At 53.4% G+C, this 15,492-nt stretch overlaps 1 protein-coding gene across 1 annotated transcript; it reads left to right on the top strand.

The window, feature by feature from the left end:
• The first annotated feature begins 1,174 nt into the window (after positions 1–1,174).
• PLPP7 (phospholipid phosphatase 7 (inactive)) lies at positions 1,175–14,983 on the top strand. Its single transcript, XM_048325627.1, has 2 exons — positions 1,175–2,179; positions 14,146–14,983. Exons 1-2 carry the CDS (start codon positions 1,729–1,731, stop codon positions 14,508–14,510), a joined length of 816 nt encoding a protein of 271 aa, XP_048181584.1. The 5' UTR covers positions 1,175–1,728; the 3' UTR covers positions 14,511–14,983.
• The last annotated feature ends 509 nt before the right edge of the window (positions 14,984–15,492 follow it).

Here is a 15,492-nt window from a genome sequence, read left to right as displayed (position 1 = left end):
GGCTGCGCGGTGCTGGGACACGGCAGGGACACGGCACGGACACGGCAGGAACACGGCACGGACACGGCAGGAACACGGCAGGGACACGGCAGGGACACGGCACGGACACTGCACGGACACGGCAGGGACACGGCAGGGACACTGCACGGACACGGCACGGACACGGCACGGACACGGCAGGGACACGGCACGGACACGGCAGGGACACTGCACGGACACGGCAGGGACACTGCACGGACACGGCACGGACACTGTACGGACACGGCAGGGACACGGCACGGACACGGCAGGGACACGGCACGGACACTGTACGGACACGGCAGGGACACTGCACGGACACGGCAGGGACACTGTACGGACACGGCACGGACACTGTACGGACACGGCAGGGATACGGCACGGACACGGCAGGGATACGGCACGGACACTGCACGGACACTGTACGGACACGGCAGGGACACTGTACGGACATTGCACGGACACTGTACGGACACGGCAGGGATACGGCACGGACACTGCACGGACACTGTACGGACACGGCAGGGACACGGCAGGGACACGGCACGGACACTGTACGGACACGGCAGGGACACGGCACGGACACTGCACGGACACGGCACGGACACTGCATGGACACGGCAGGGACACGGCAGGGACACGGCACGGACACTGCATGGACACGGCACGGACACGGCAGGGACACTGCATGGACACGGCACGGACACTGCACGGACACGGCAGGGACACGGCACGGACACTGCATGGACACGGCACGGACACTGCACGGACACGGCAGGGACACGGCACGGACACTGCACGGCCACGGCACGGACACGGCAGGAACACGGCACGGACACTGCATGGACACGGCAGGGACACGGCACGGACACGGACACGCGCGGTATCGAGGCCACGCGCAGCGCCGCGGGCAGGAGGACGGGAATTCATTAGCGGCTCCTTCGCGTGTAATCAGGAGGCAGGTGATGCTTCTCCTGCGTCCAGGAACGGGGTGAGTGATGGAAGGCGCTCCAGGGGCGCATCCTGAGCGGGGAGGGAGGGTGGGGTTAGAGGTGCTTGAAAGGTATCCATGGCAGGATGGGAGGGGGTATTTAGGGTGCCCAGGCAGGGGGGCAGAAGTTGCAGGACAGATTAATCAGGAAGATTTGGGGGAGAGCCCCTTGAGGGGAAGCTCCTGAGCAACACCTGGTCTTGGTGCTGCAAAGCCAGGCAGCACAGCCCCCCACGAGGTGCCCTGGGGAAGGGGATGTCATCATCCCCAGCTCTGGCTCTAGTACTGAAATGTGAATTGCAGCACAAAAAGAACTACGTTTCCCAGTTTCCCTTGCAGCCCAGGGGAATAAGCAATTGGAAGATTTAAATAGACCAGGCCAGAAGCAACCAACCTTTGGCACAATGTTTTTCCCTCCTCTTCTTCATATCTATTGGCTGTCCAACCTTTTTCCCTGGCACTGGAGTGGCTGCCAAGCCTGGCATTAATTTTCCTTCCAAGCTTGCTAGGCCCATGAAGTAAACAGCCATGTGCATTCCTTACTCTATATTTAACAGCTGCAGTCTGTGCTGGGGGCAACTGCAACAGAGGGGAACCTTTGTAGCTTCCCAAATTCACAGCTTGTGAGGGTGGGAGTGGGGGAAGCTTTCTGCAGGGACAAGAGGGATTTCTCTCCTTCCCGGTATTTGCAAAGCAGGTTGCGTTAAAGAGAGACTGCAATGCCAGCATCCCAGCCACGGTCCAGGGCCAGAGACAGGAACAATGTCCTCAACAGGGCTGAGTTCCTCTCCCTGAATCAGCCCTTGAAGGGGAACCAGGAGAACAGGAGCTCCAGCAGGAAGCAGAGCGGCCAGGCCGGGGCAGCCGGTGCCCAGAACACCAACCCCAAGGAGCGGAGGCAGTCGCAGCAGCTGCCCGAGGAGGATTGCATGCAGCTCAACCCCTCCTTCAAGGGAATCGCCTTCAACTCGCTGCTGGCCATCGATATCTGCATGTCCAAGAGGCTGGGAGTGTGTGCCAACAGAGCCTCCTCCTGGGGAGGTGCCCGCTCCATGATCAACCTCCTGGGGATAACGGGGCACGGGATCCCCTGGATTGCGGGTACGCTCATCTGCCTGGTGAAGAGCAGCACACTGGCAGGCCAAGAGGTCCTCATGAACCTGCTGCTAGGTGAGTGGCAAACCTCCCTCCCTGCCGGGAAAGCCCAGCCCTGGTCACAACGGACAGCAGCACTGGGACTCCTCCTCTGGCTGTTCCCAGCATCAGATGTGGTTGGGAAGCAGGGAGGGACCTTTAGGGTAAATGTTGCGCTTATTGGCCCTCTTAGTCCCAGGTACTGTGGGTGGTGGATGTCACAAGAAGTTGTCTAAGAGGGATGGAGTAATGGTGGTAGGTGGGGACACCCATGGAGCAGGGACAGGCCTCTGGTCCTGCATGGGGCAGGGTTGTCCAGTCAGACCAAGGGAGTGTCCGTGGTGGGAGGGTGGATACCAGCAGTGATGTCTTTTATTTAATCTGTGGTCATCTGCCTTGGTGTTTGATAGGTGAGGAAAACATAAAGATATTAGTCTTCGATATCTGGATCAATTCCTGAGGATGTTATTTCCATCCCCTTGCCACCTTCTTGACCAGACCCTGGCTCCACGTGATGGAGTCCTGTCACCTTCCCTGCTGCAGTTCTCTCTCACATCCTCCTTCCCTTGGGTACCCTTCTTGCTGCTGTCCCCATTTCCGTGTGCTAATTTGACCCAGAGGCTGCATAGGCAGGCTGGGATGCCTCTGGCTCTCCTGCTAGTCATTCCTTGCATGGTGGTGGTCAGTGTCCCTGGTTCTGGAGATTGGGATGTGTTGAAGGGTTTGGCTTCTCCATTGTGCAGGGCCCATCCCACCCTGATGTCCCTCTAACTTACCTTAGATCCTGGCCCCAACCTGCCCTGGCCATGTATACCTGAGGACCTTGCTCTTCTTGCTCTTCTGCCTTTGGCACAGGGTCCAGTTATTCTATTTTTCCTTGTGACTAATTACCCTCTCCTCTGGCTGTGACCCACTCTGGCATTTCACCCTCCCTAAAAACTCAGCAATCCCACTTTTGGTTGGTGGGAGAAATTGAAAACATTGGATTTAGACACTTCCTTCTCAGGGAGCGTTTTGAGGGGCAGGAGGGACACTTTTATTTCACAGGCACCACAGGAAAGGGACATCCTGTCTGCAGGGGCTGACTGTGATGTGATACAGCTCAGCAACGTGGCCTCAGGTTTTGGGTTTTTTTCACAAATTCATCCTTCAGAGAGGGTGAAGACTGAGCTGGACTGGCTTGAAAGGCACAGTGGTAGCTGTTCTCCCCTGTGCCTTTGGAGGAGACTGTCCTCGTGCTGTGGCATCTCATGGCGGGAGGCCGTGGCAGGGAAGAAGCCAGAATAGCACCAGCGTGATGCAGAGCCCGCCAACGTCAGCAGTTCTTCCAGGGGCTCCTCGGTGCGCGGGGTCAGCCCCTCGCTGGGAAGAGAAGATCCATTTAAAAGGGCACGAGGATGAAATAGTAGGTGACTAACAGGGGCCAGCACAGTTTCCAGGTGTCTCTTGACCCAAGAGCCTCTGACAGGGCTGGAGTCTGAACACCGACCTCTTTGACTCCAAAATATTTGAGATCCTTGCAAAGAGCTAATGCCCCTTTTGGCCTAAAAACAAGGAAAGTTTTCTCACCTTTCTGTTGCTGTATGAGGAGGCCAAATGCAAAGGCACCTCGGGGTCATGTTCTAACTTTATTGGGTGATGGCTGGGAGAGCTCAGCCCTGCATCACTACCCACATCTCCAGGTCTCCTGAGCTCCAACGCGGTGCCCAGGGACAAGTTGGGGGTTCTGGAGTCTTGCATCCTTGCCTAGACACACTACTCCCACCCCTCCTCTCCCCCTGCCAAGAAAGGAAATAGTTAATTGGTGTGAAGGACCAGTTCCATAGGTCTGGCAGCCTCCAAAGAGCTCCACTGCTCCCTCTGAAAAGACAGCACTGACTGGTGGGACTGCCCAAGGTGCCCTCAGCCTCTCTTGTGAGAGCTCCTGCAGCAGGACTTGTGTCACCCCACAGAGCAGATCTCTGCTGTGAGAGTGGCCTTGGGCTGATATTTAAGATTGCAGTCAGGCACTCTGAGTATCTGAGTAGCTGCTGCCATGATACCTGCACTGCTGGTGGAGAAGGAGCCTGGCTGGGAGCCTGGGGCTGGTGGACCTCCACAGGTCCCAGGAAAAGTGGGGTCTTGTATAGACAGGAAGGTCATGGCACCACTGCTGCATCTGGCATCCTTGGTCCCTCTTGCTGCTGCTTTCCTGTGGTTCAAATCCACTGGGATGTGGTGAAAAGCCCTCCTGGACAGGCACAGGTCAAAGGGAAGGGAACCTCCTGGTGCTTCCCTGCTGGAAGAGGGAAGCCGGGAAGTTGGGGTTGTCTGTGGCACCCCTTCCGTACCTCCCCGGGCTCTCCTCCCTTCCCCCTGCTTGCTGAGGGTTTGATACATCAAGCAGAATTTCTGATGCAGTCTCTGGGCAGGGAGCCAGCCCATCATAGAGCACTTGTTTAGGATTTGCAATCAGGCTTCCAAGGCGAGGAGACAGGAGACTGCTGAAATGGGACTGGGAACCTGGCAGAAGCACCACTGCAGATGGAGGAGGAGCTCTTGACGGGGGCTTTGCCAGCACATGTGGGAGCATTCCGGGTGAAGGGGTCTGACCCTGGGCTGCTCCATCCATCCCCACTGCAGATGTTGATTAGCAACCCCAAGCAATGTTTTCCCTCCATGTTTATCATCTGTGATGGAATTTATTGATTCCCCTTCTCGCAGTAATCTTTTCCAGCAAATGCCAAACAGCCAGAGAAGCACACACAGCCTGTTACTGAAAAGATGGAAGAAACCAGATATGTGTGCCCACTGTGAAAATCTCTGCCAGGATATGCTTTCAGGAAGACTGTCTCAGCATCACCAGCCCTGGCTGAGCAAAAGTCAGGGAGAAGGTCCACACCCCTTTGGCTAAATTGAGAACATCACAACTCAGGAAATCCTCAGGTTATAAAGTTCATTTTATTTGTCTGCCAGTGTTGGAACTTTTAGGACCATTCAAGCTTTTCTCTGCAATCACAAGGGTTTCATGAAAACTGAGGTGCTTAGAAAGTAATTTGAACCTTGCAATTGGGCTTGCAGGGGGAAAGCAGTTATAAAACTTTCAGTAAAATGCCCAGATCTGCTTCAGAACCAGACATAAACTCCATTAAACCCTGGGGCCAGTGGTACCTCGGTTTCTGATTCTGATCCATCTGGTGAGGATGTGAATCCAAATTTAGTGATTCATTGACTGCAAAGCCAGCAAAGAACATTTGGATCATCGATCTAACCCACGGCAAAATACAGGCTGTAGCACATCCCTTAATTTATTCCTGTTCAATTTGTTAAGGGAAAAAACCCAAACACTCAATCTGATGTCCAGTTACAAGTGAGGGTGAAGTTGTCAGAGCCATTTCTGTATTACTGCAGTGGTAGGGATTCTCACAAGTGCTTTTAGTTGGATTCTTCCCTTCATTGTGTCTCCATACCCTTCTCTCTCCAGCTGAACAGCTCTTTCAGCCAACATCTCTTCCGCCTTTCAGTATTTTGGATAGTGCTCAAGTAATTTCTTCACCTCCTATTTATTAAGCTAAACAGATTGATCTCGTTAAACTGATGGTCTTTGCAGATCCAGGCACCTTCTCACTGCGGTGGGGTTGGAATATGGTCACTGGGGATGGAATATGGTAACCCACCCACAGTGGTCACTCCAGTAAAGTCCATCTTTTGTGTTGTGAGCCAAACCACCACTGTGTTTAGTTATTTTCAGTCCAGCTGGGTGCCTTTGCTGTTGGGAGGTATCTGCTTGCACATAGAATTGTATTTGTGCTTGGTTTGAAGTACCAGTAACTGGTTCTCCTGTGCTCATGGCTCTCTGGAATAGGTATCCAGACTAGGAGAAGAGAAAGCCCTTGTCTTCTCTTTGCTTGCAGTCTCAGTGACACTGGTCCCAGTGCCCAGCCATCTCCAGCTGGCTCTGCATCCCGCTTGGAGGGGCAGGATGGCTCTTTGGTGCTGTCACTAAGCATTTATCCCATTAAGTAAAGCAGTGCCTCGGGGCATGGATGTATCATCGAGTAGTGTGTCAGGCTGGGGATGGGTGAATGCCACAGGAGGAGGAAAGGAGGGAGCCCAGGACCGCCTCTCCACTCCTGGATGTCAGCAAGGAGGAAGTTCTTGCTCTGTCCAGCCTTCTTTCTGAGTACTGACATAGCTTCACTCTGACCAGGAACCAAGCCATGATCTTCTGAAGCATAGTCCCCTGCAGACCCCCTAAAAAAGAAGATTGTAAATATATATATATGGTCAGAACTCTGTGGTGCCACCCTGGCAGCTTCCAAGCAAGACCAGAAATTGGTGGATTAGGAAGGAAAGAGAGCAAGAAATGCCTTCACCAAGCCCCTCGAGACCCCACTGACCCTGTTCTGACAGTACGGATGTGCTTCAGGTATTGTCGTGCTTCTCTTTGGAGGCTGTGTGATGAAAACCCTGACAGTACAGCCCGTTGCTGGTAAAGGTCACCAGGCAGATGAAATGCCCAGGCAGTGAGATGAGCTGATCCTGTCGAGCCTCAGGGAAGCCCAGACCCAGCAGAGAGGCCGGGGAGCTGCACGGCAGATGGATCAGTCTGTATGCGGCAGAGCTTGCTCAGCCCAGAGCCCCAGAGATGGTTTGGGGCCAAATGTGTCTGTTTTCTTCCCTTTCATTTTTCCACTGTGAGAGCAGGGATTTTCTGAGCCAGGCAGGGCAGAGGACACTCCGTCAGGGAAGGGGAGAGCAGCTCGGGAGCTGGTGCCCTGCGGAACCATCCCTCCTTGGACAACCTGGCACATGGAGGGGGCTCAGCCGCTGTCCCACTCCCCTCCCTGCCCTGCCAGTGCCCACCGAGGTCTCACTGAGCCAGCAGCACGTCTGCCCAGTGAGGTGGAAACATTTAAATGCCAAATAACCCAACATGAGTGACTCATGGAGGGTGCCAGGCAGCGGGAACAACGCAGATGCCCACTCCCTGTATCCAGCATTTAGACGCAGGTCCTCTTCAGCATTCCTCTTCATCACTCCAGGCTGCTAATCTGCCTCTGTTCTGCCCAGATACAGCAGTTGAAGTCCGTGGCCCTTTGGTGGGTGCCGTGCTCAGCCTTCATCCCTTCACAGCTGATGAGCTCAGGCATCTCTGAACAGCCAGCAATGCCCAGCTCTCCCGGCTTCCCTGCCCCCCTTCCTGCCTGCTTCCTCTACAGGAATGCATCTTGCTCACTGCAGGGCAGGCTGGCGAGCCTGCAGTGTCCCTTTGCATAAAGGACGCTCAGTGACAGGCTGGGATTCCTCTGACTGTGGCTGGAGCAGGCACGGGGGTATTTCCAGGGACCTGCGCAATGTCTCCATCAGACCCAGGGTCTGATCAGCCCCTCGGGACCAGGCAGCACCGATTTGCTTAGGTCCTGGCAGGCTGCTGGGGATGCTGCGAGCCCTGCAGGCATCAGTGTGCAGCCCTTGGGGAGCGTGCAGCGAGCTGGAATCCAACCCTCGCAGAGCAAACAGCGAAACGTTCCCGAGCCTGGATGCAGAGCGAAAGAGAAAAGAAGTGCGAGGGTTGTTGAATGGGAAGAGGGGGAATAAACATGGGAAATGAGTCATCCTTATGTCTGTCACTCTGGGAACAACTTCCCATTGCCCCTGCCTGCAGCTCAGAGGGGACAGTAGCTGTTTCACTCAGGCAGAGCTGGAGAAGCTGAGCCGGGCTCTGGCCCGAAGGGAGATCCCAGGAAATGGGTGAGTGTGTTTGCCTCTAACACGCCTTGACAGGAGCAGTGGTTGGGAAGAGGAAGGTGGGGGGATGAGGTGAGTTGTTGGGAGGAGCAGCAGGCAGGGAGAGCCCGTCGGGTCTCCTGCTCCGGGTCAGGATTGGTGGAGGATGGGGTGGGAAAGGGGGGTCAGATGAACTCTCCTTTTTTCCTCCGCTTTGAGGAAACCTCCATGTTTTAACCTGGAGCAGAGAACCAATTCCATCTCTACATGGATGCTGGCAGATGTACCTGATCTGGGTCCACACTGTGAGTGGTGGTTGGAGAGCCTCTGAGCATCACTGAATCAGACTTTTTTTTTTTTTTTTTTTTTTTTTTTTTTTTTTTTTTTGCCAGTTTGCCTCTTTGAAAGCAGTGGGGTGTAGATCCAAGCCCAAACAACACTGAGGCCGAGCAAGGAGCCCAGCCTTTGTGGGCTAGGCCATGCTGCTGGTCCTCAGCCCAAGGCACTTTTCTTCCTCCACCTCATCCCATACAGTGCTGTTGGTGCTGGTGCATGTGATTCTGGGCTGCGCTGATGGTACCTGTGCTGCTGCCATGGGGTACGGGGGCATTTCAAGCTGTCAGAGCCCTTCTGGGAGGCAGATGAGCCATCCTGGTACTGCTCAGCTGCTTCTCCCCAGTGGCATAAGCCCTTTTCACTGTGCTCCCCCTCTTGCCTGCATCTCGTCCCAGCCTGTGCAGACCGCCAGTGAAGCAGCCACACTCAGTATTTGATGCTGAGTACAAATTTCCCAGCTCCCAGGGCACAGTGTTTCCAAGGGGGGAACTCCAGGCAGCCTGTGTTTGCACTCAGGGCTGCTTCTAATCATCTAGAATATAGCAAATCTATTTTTAGTTGTTGTGGGTTTTAATTTTAATTAATTGCACAATTCTGCTTTCCACCATTTTTTCACCTCCCCATGACCACTTACCCCACACTGCTGCTTGTTCAGCCAAAAAATAACCCCCCCACCAAACGCCACAATGCCTGATTCATTGGCTCTTCAATGTGTCATGCCATCTGTGCTTTTTGTCAGCTCTTACACCCAATAGTGCCACATTTGGGGGACAAAATGAAATGGCGGGGTTCATTTCCAGAGGAGTGGACCTCTTCCAGCTGCCGCTGACTCCACTGGAGAGAGGGTGAAGATTCTTCTTTTATTAATGTCAATGAGATAAGGCTTCAAACAGCTCATTTACCAGGTCAGGGAGCCTAATGCCTGTGGGAGATTTGGGAAGTTCAGAAGGAGTAGGAGGGGGCATATAAGTAAAAAGAAAAATGGGGGGAAATTTACAAATTCTAACTATGGAGCTAAAGAAACTGTTTCCTGGGAATGGTGGCATTTGTCCAGAGTTCGCTCCTGAGTGAGGGTGGGTAATCTGGGCAATACAGCACCTTCAAAGCCAGTCTTGGCCCTACACGTGGCCTCAGCAGCTGCAGTAGGGAGCACATGCCACCTCCAGCACGGTGGGTTTGAAGCCCAGGCCATGAGTTGTCACCAGCTTGGCTCTGTTCTGTGCACATCTTGTCTGAGGCACATCTGCTCCCACACTGGGAGCCTCCTGAGTTCATGAGATGGGTTCTCTCTTAATTCCTGGGTATTTTCCTCCCTGTTTTCCTCTGCCCATGTGCTCAGCTGCAGTTCCGGAAGGCTGAGTCCAGCTTGTGACTGTTTCTGATCCCGACCTCACAGGCTGGGCTCTGGAGAGCCGCCTTGTCTCATCCAAGCAGCCCCATGTGTGTGAAGTCATGTGGATCTTGGCTGCAGGAGCAGATGAGGCCAAGGGCTTTTTTGGCTTTCTCCTCTTTTCCTCCCCCCCTGCCCCCAACACTGCACCCAGGTTGTTTTTCAGCTGTGGTTTTGATAACTTGTTTATATGTAAACATCCCAGCTGGAATCTGTCCCTGGAGACGCTGCCTGGCTCCAGCCTGGAGCAGACGATGTCCCCAAGAGTGCTCACACCATCCACAGCCTCTTCCAGCCATAAGGGATGGCAGCAGAGGTGGCACCTCGGGGACAGAAAGGACCTTATGGTGGTGGGGGACATCCAACTATTTCAATTTCTCTTAAATACAAACTTTGGAGTTTGGTTTGGTTCTGCTGACGATGGTTCAGGTTTGTCCTTGTGCCCTGCCTGCACAGAGCTCCTCTCTTCTCACCTCTCCGCTCCTAATGGGCTCCTAACATTTGGTGGTAGGAGCAAGGCAGATAATTGTTTTCCTTTCCTTATTAATAGATATTAAATGCCTGCCGAGGGGGCTCACTTTCAGCTCATTTACTGTGCATCCGATGCCAGATGTTGGTTTTTACAATACCAAGGTGATCTCTGATGCTAAAATTGTCACAGGCAAGAAAAGACTTGCTCTTTGTTTTTGTGTTTTAGGGAAGTTTTAGATGTTAATGTAGGATTTGGGGATTGGATGGTTTTGCATTGGAAATCTGAAAGATTCTTTCACTTAACACCAGGTCAACAAGGAAATTCCTGATCTTTTTCAGAAAAATGTGAAAGGAGCAAAAATGGGCAAGAGCTAATCCTTCCTTTGCTTGTATATACACCGCTACCTGGATTTTACATCCAGTGCTGCCTCTGGTTTAAATCCAGTGCTACCTGACTCTGGGGGAACGGCATGATGAAAAAAATGCTTCAAATTAAAATTTCTTGCTCTTCTCATCTCACCCTCAGTCAGGTGGCACTCTGCCATCTCTGCTGTGCTTGTGACAGCCCCGAGGGTCCCCAGAGAGCAGCCAGTGCAGGCTGGTGCATCAGCTGCAGGCTCCCTTCCACGGGCTCCCCTGGGGCTGTGTTTCTCCGGCCTCCAGTCAGGTCAGCCTGAAGGATTTGCAGGGCTCTGTGTGAGGGACCAGGGAAGGACGGAGCCAAGGTGGCCATGCTGATTTGCAGGTGGCAGGTGCAAGGCTCGGGGGCTTTGGGTTCAACAGCAAGAACAGTCCCCAGTGCAGAGACACCCACCTGCAGATGGAGCACCGAGGGGACCCGTGATAAAGTTAACCCCTTATGTGCCTGATGCTGTGCCCACCTGAGGAGGGAGGGTTTGATGTGCATTAAGGGTAGGAAGGAAGTGAGCCGAGGTCCAGGCGGGTATGTAGGTCATGGGATTGCAAGGGAATAGGGCTGGGGATGGGGCTGCTGGGCAACAGCACTGTCTGTATCTGTTCCTGAAGGATGGGCCCTTGGCAGCACCGTCGGCAGCAGTACTGCCTGCTGATTCACCCTGCCAGCGCCGGCGGCAGCAGCAGGAGCAGGAGAGGGAAGGGGAACAGCAGAGACCCAGCACTGGGAGAGGGCCATGGGACCCCCATGCCTCGGGGACCAGGGCAGGGCAGGCTGCTGGGGCTGTTTGATAAAGAAATCTCCATAAAAGGAACAGAAAGTGCAAGGGGAAGTGACAGAAAAAGCACCAGACGGAGCGATCTTTGGTGGTTTTTTCTTTTAACGGCAAATTAACCCCCGGTTTTAATGCTGTCATGCTTTCCAATCTTGAAATGTGGGCAAACGAGGCTTTTTGCTTTCTGTGCATCATTTGATGAAAATCAGAGCTAGCAGTACTGAAGGCCCATTTTATTCATCTTCTGAATGAAAGGATTATTAAAACTGCTCTTTGGCTCGTTCTCCATGCCCTGAACCCCTCCATGCACACATGCCTGCATCCCTCGAGTTGCCCTGACATCACCTTTGACCATAAAAAAATATTGCTGGTGCAAAATACTGATGAGCAATGGTGAACACCACACGTTGCTAAAGCATATGGCACTTATGCTCTGATCCATGGGCAGGTTTGGTGGTGAATTTATTGAACACCATGGAGAAGACACTGGGATCTGTTGAGGTGCCCAGACTCCTTCTGGAGCTGTGGCAACGCAATGGGTGCTGACTTCAGCAGGAGCAGCTTGGGCCAGAGTCTTCTCTTGGCAGCGCTGGCGCATAATCTCTCCGATGCTTCTGGGTTCCCAAGAATTTGATGAGTCTGGGTTCCCGAGAGACCATCCCAGAGCTTTGGTTTCACACAGTTCTCATCCAGGGTGAGATGGGACTGGAGGGAAATGCAGCCAATGAGCTCTGAAAATCATCTCCTGAAGCACTTTGTTGGATCAGGGCTGCGGCGGGGTCATTTGGTGGGGTAGGGGGGTGGGCTGGGGGTGATTTAGGAAGCCGAGCCTGAGCAGGGCCATGCGCAGCGGGGCAGCCCTGTAATGGTGAGCCAGGCCTGGGCTGACAGCATTTGACCTTAACAGGGAGCCAGGGTGAGTGGCTGCTCCAGGGCTCCACAGCCTGTGTCGGAAATCCCTCCGTCCCTTTCTCCCCCCTGGCCAGCATGTCAAAAAAGAAATCAGCAAATTGCAGAAACTGCTCTGCTGAGTGCTGGGGTCCTGGTGGGCTGCAGACTTCCCCCTGCTCTCTCCCTGTCTGCCGGTCACATCCAGCAGGATCTGCGCAATCCCTGGTTGTCCTTGTCCTCCTAAACCTATCGCTAGTGCTACAGCCCCAGTGCTGTGACCAGCCTCCTTGCCACCTGCAGCCTCAATGCCTTTGTTCAGGTGCCACCCATGAACCTTTCCTCCATGTCAGCCTCCTGCTTCTTGTGTCTAGCCCGGATTCCTGCTACTGTCCATGCCAGGGAGGAGCTGGTATTCAGATCTTTTCCTCTGCTCCATCTGCCTTCCACAGCTCTGAGACCCCAGGGCATGACCTGTTGGGCAGAAGGTCCAGGGAGGTCCTGCTGTCCCATTTCCCAAGCAAGATGGCCTGCAGACGAGGGAGAAGAGCAGTCTCCTGTAAGGAGAGGGTTTGGCCAGGATAAGTACCAGCCCCTTCCCAAAGCAGTGCCGGGGGCTGGGGGTGGCACACAGGGAAGGTGGGTGAGCAAAGCTGCCGTGACAGTTCCTCACTTCCCAGCTTCTGCCAGGTGCTGAGCAGGCAGGAGGAGCTGCCTCCCATGTGCCGTCTCATTTCCCATCCCCACCACCACCGCACTCCCATCCATCCTCCTGAAACCTTGTCATCTCTCAAGGAATGGTCTCTACCAGGGCCTGGGAACCAAACAACTGGCCCCTGGCATTCCTGCCGAGGGAGCAGGCTGTGCTCGTGATGACAGATATGTTCTTGTCATTGCTGCAGGGAGCTGAAATCAGCACTCTGACTAATGAGGAGGGGTGGGGAAAAGCAGATGGGGGATTAAAGAGAAATAAAATTGATGCTAGGAAATAGGAATGACAGTACCTGTCGGCTGGGACGAAGCAGGTGGGCTGAAGAGAAGGATGATGTAGACAAGTGCTGATGGGTTTCACTCCTGAAGCTGTTAGGGAAGAAAGGTGGTTTGGTGGAGAGAGCTGCAGCTGCAGGGATGGTGCCTGTGCCATCACAAGCCTGGGTGTGCTGTGGCTGGGAGGTGTCTTACCCTCAATGCATTTGCACAGGGAAGGGGGTGTGCGGGGTGACTTGCAGGGAGAAAGTCACAGGGAGCAAGAGGTGAGCAGAAACAAGAAATGACTCGTTGAGTGTTTGATGCATTGGCAGAGGAAGAAGGATGGGTGCGGGATATCTAGGAGGATGTCGCCCACCCTCCAACACACTGTGGTGCTGTTTTTAACACAGAAGCCCTTTTTTCGTTATTGCGTGGCTTTCCCCTTGGCTCACTGGTCCTAATGCTCTTTTCTCAGTGAAATCTGTCAGCGTAGTGCGATCCCCTGGCTGCTCTGGGCAGGAGGAGGTGGTAGGCTTGGGAGAAGACAAGGGACAAGAGGAGAAAGTGCTGTGGGACACCTTTCCTCCAGCAGGCTGCTCACTGCAGCCTGGTCACCCTGGCACAGAGCCCCAGGCAGGGACCTTGCTGCACGAAGTTTCTAAAGCACAGGGTGGAGGCAGCAACAGAACACCCAGAGTGGTGGTTTGAGGGCCAAAAGAGTTTCAATTTTAGCTTTGCCAGTTGCTCTCTTCCTCCCCAGGTGGATCGCTCGCCTCTGCCGTTTGGGGTTCTCCTCTGTCAGATGGTGACAGTGGTATTTGCCTCCTCTGTGGGTGAACTGGGAGGGTTAATCAACAGTTGGATGGTGACCTGAGGATGGAGAAGTTGTGTGCAGCTGCACCGTGGACTGCAGCTGCACTGCATCTGGCCAGAACCGAACCCAAATTTTTATTTAAACACTATGACAAACCATTAATGTTCTGCCTTGAAAATTTCCCTCAGCTCTGCTTCTGTCTCTCACCGTTCCCTCTCTGTCTCCCTTTTTGCAGCCCTGCTGCTGGACATCATGATTGTGGCAGGTTTGCAGAAGCTGGCCAAGCGGAAGGGTCCGTACGACATCAACCCTGGCTTGTTGGACTACCTGACCATGGACACCTACGCCTTTCCCGCCGGGCATGCCAGCCGGGTGGCCATGCTCTCCAAGTTCTTCCTCAACCACCTGGTCCTGGCCATCCCTCTCCGCATCCTGCTGGTCCTCTGGGCCCTCTGCGTGGGCTTTTCCCGCGTCATGATCGGACGGCACCACATCACAGATGTTCTGTCTGGCTTTGTTTTCGGCTACTTGCAGTTCAGGCTGGTGGAGTTGATATGGATGTCTTCCAACACATGTCAGATGTTGATATCCATCTGGTGAACATGGAGGACTTGGAAACTAGAAGATACTTTGAGAGTCCCCCTCCCAGTATTTTCTACGTGTTGTCTGTTGGAAGCAGTTGTAACTTCCATGAGTAGTGGTGTTTTTTAATGTTGCTTCCCCACCTTTAAAAAAAAGTTTCTTGTAATGGATTGGGTTTTAGCAATCAAGGGCCATACCTGTGTTATGGCCGCATTCTCAAGCTGTGTTTGGACAGCAGCCTAATTAAGCTTTACAGGTGAGAGAAATGAGCTCCATGTCTGCCTTCTTTAGGTGGTTCACATTGGCACCTTGATATGTCCTCAGGATGGGCAGTGCCTGAGAGCTTCCTGAGAACACATTCGTTAACTTTTTAGAGGATAAATGATTTTGACCACAGTGCTTTTTTTCTTTTTGTAAGCCCAGCAGTTGTGTCTTGTACAGAGTCAGGACACTGCTGGCACTTTACAGATAATAAATAATCATAAAAATCCTGCCCTGTTTGGTTCTTATCATGAGGGAAGGGAGAAAACGAACCCAGTGTGGCTTTGAGATATACATTCAGCATGGAGCAGGTCTTGCAGTCTTGCTGCCCAAGGGGATGCAAACTTTTGCTTTGGATGGGGTGGGCCTAGATGGTGCTCAGGACACTGAAGGAAAATCTGTTCTGTGAGGGTGTGTGAGGAGTTTTTGGTCTGGTAGGGAACACACGATGTCCTGACGTGGTGCTGTTTCTTCCCATTATTGACAAGTGGCCTCCTTGAAGCCTGGTGGATCCTTATTCAGGTGATGGCCATGCTCAATGTGCTGTCTCTGAAATGGATCCCCCCTCACAACTGCCATAAGAAAATCCTGTATTTTGAACAGAATGTGCCAGTTCTCTGTGGTTTATCTGTCTCTAGAAGACAGTTTGATATTTGGCAGGTGAGGGATACTATCAGACATAGCACCTTCCCTGACTGGATGAATCCTGCAAAATGGAGGGATCCTGTCATCTCTGTCC

The sequence above is a fragment of the Corvus hawaiiensis genome, chromosome 21 (assembly GCF_020740725.1).
Source record: "Corvus hawaiiensis isolate bCorHaw1 chromosome 21, bCorHaw1.pri.cur, whole genome shotgun sequence".
NCBI classification, from domain to species: domain Eukaryota; kingdom Metazoa; phylum Chordata; class Aves; order Passeriformes; family Corvidae; genus Corvus; species Corvus hawaiiensis.
Note: the sequence above shows the minus strand (reverse complement) of the source record. Positions and strands in the feature narration are given on the sequence as shown.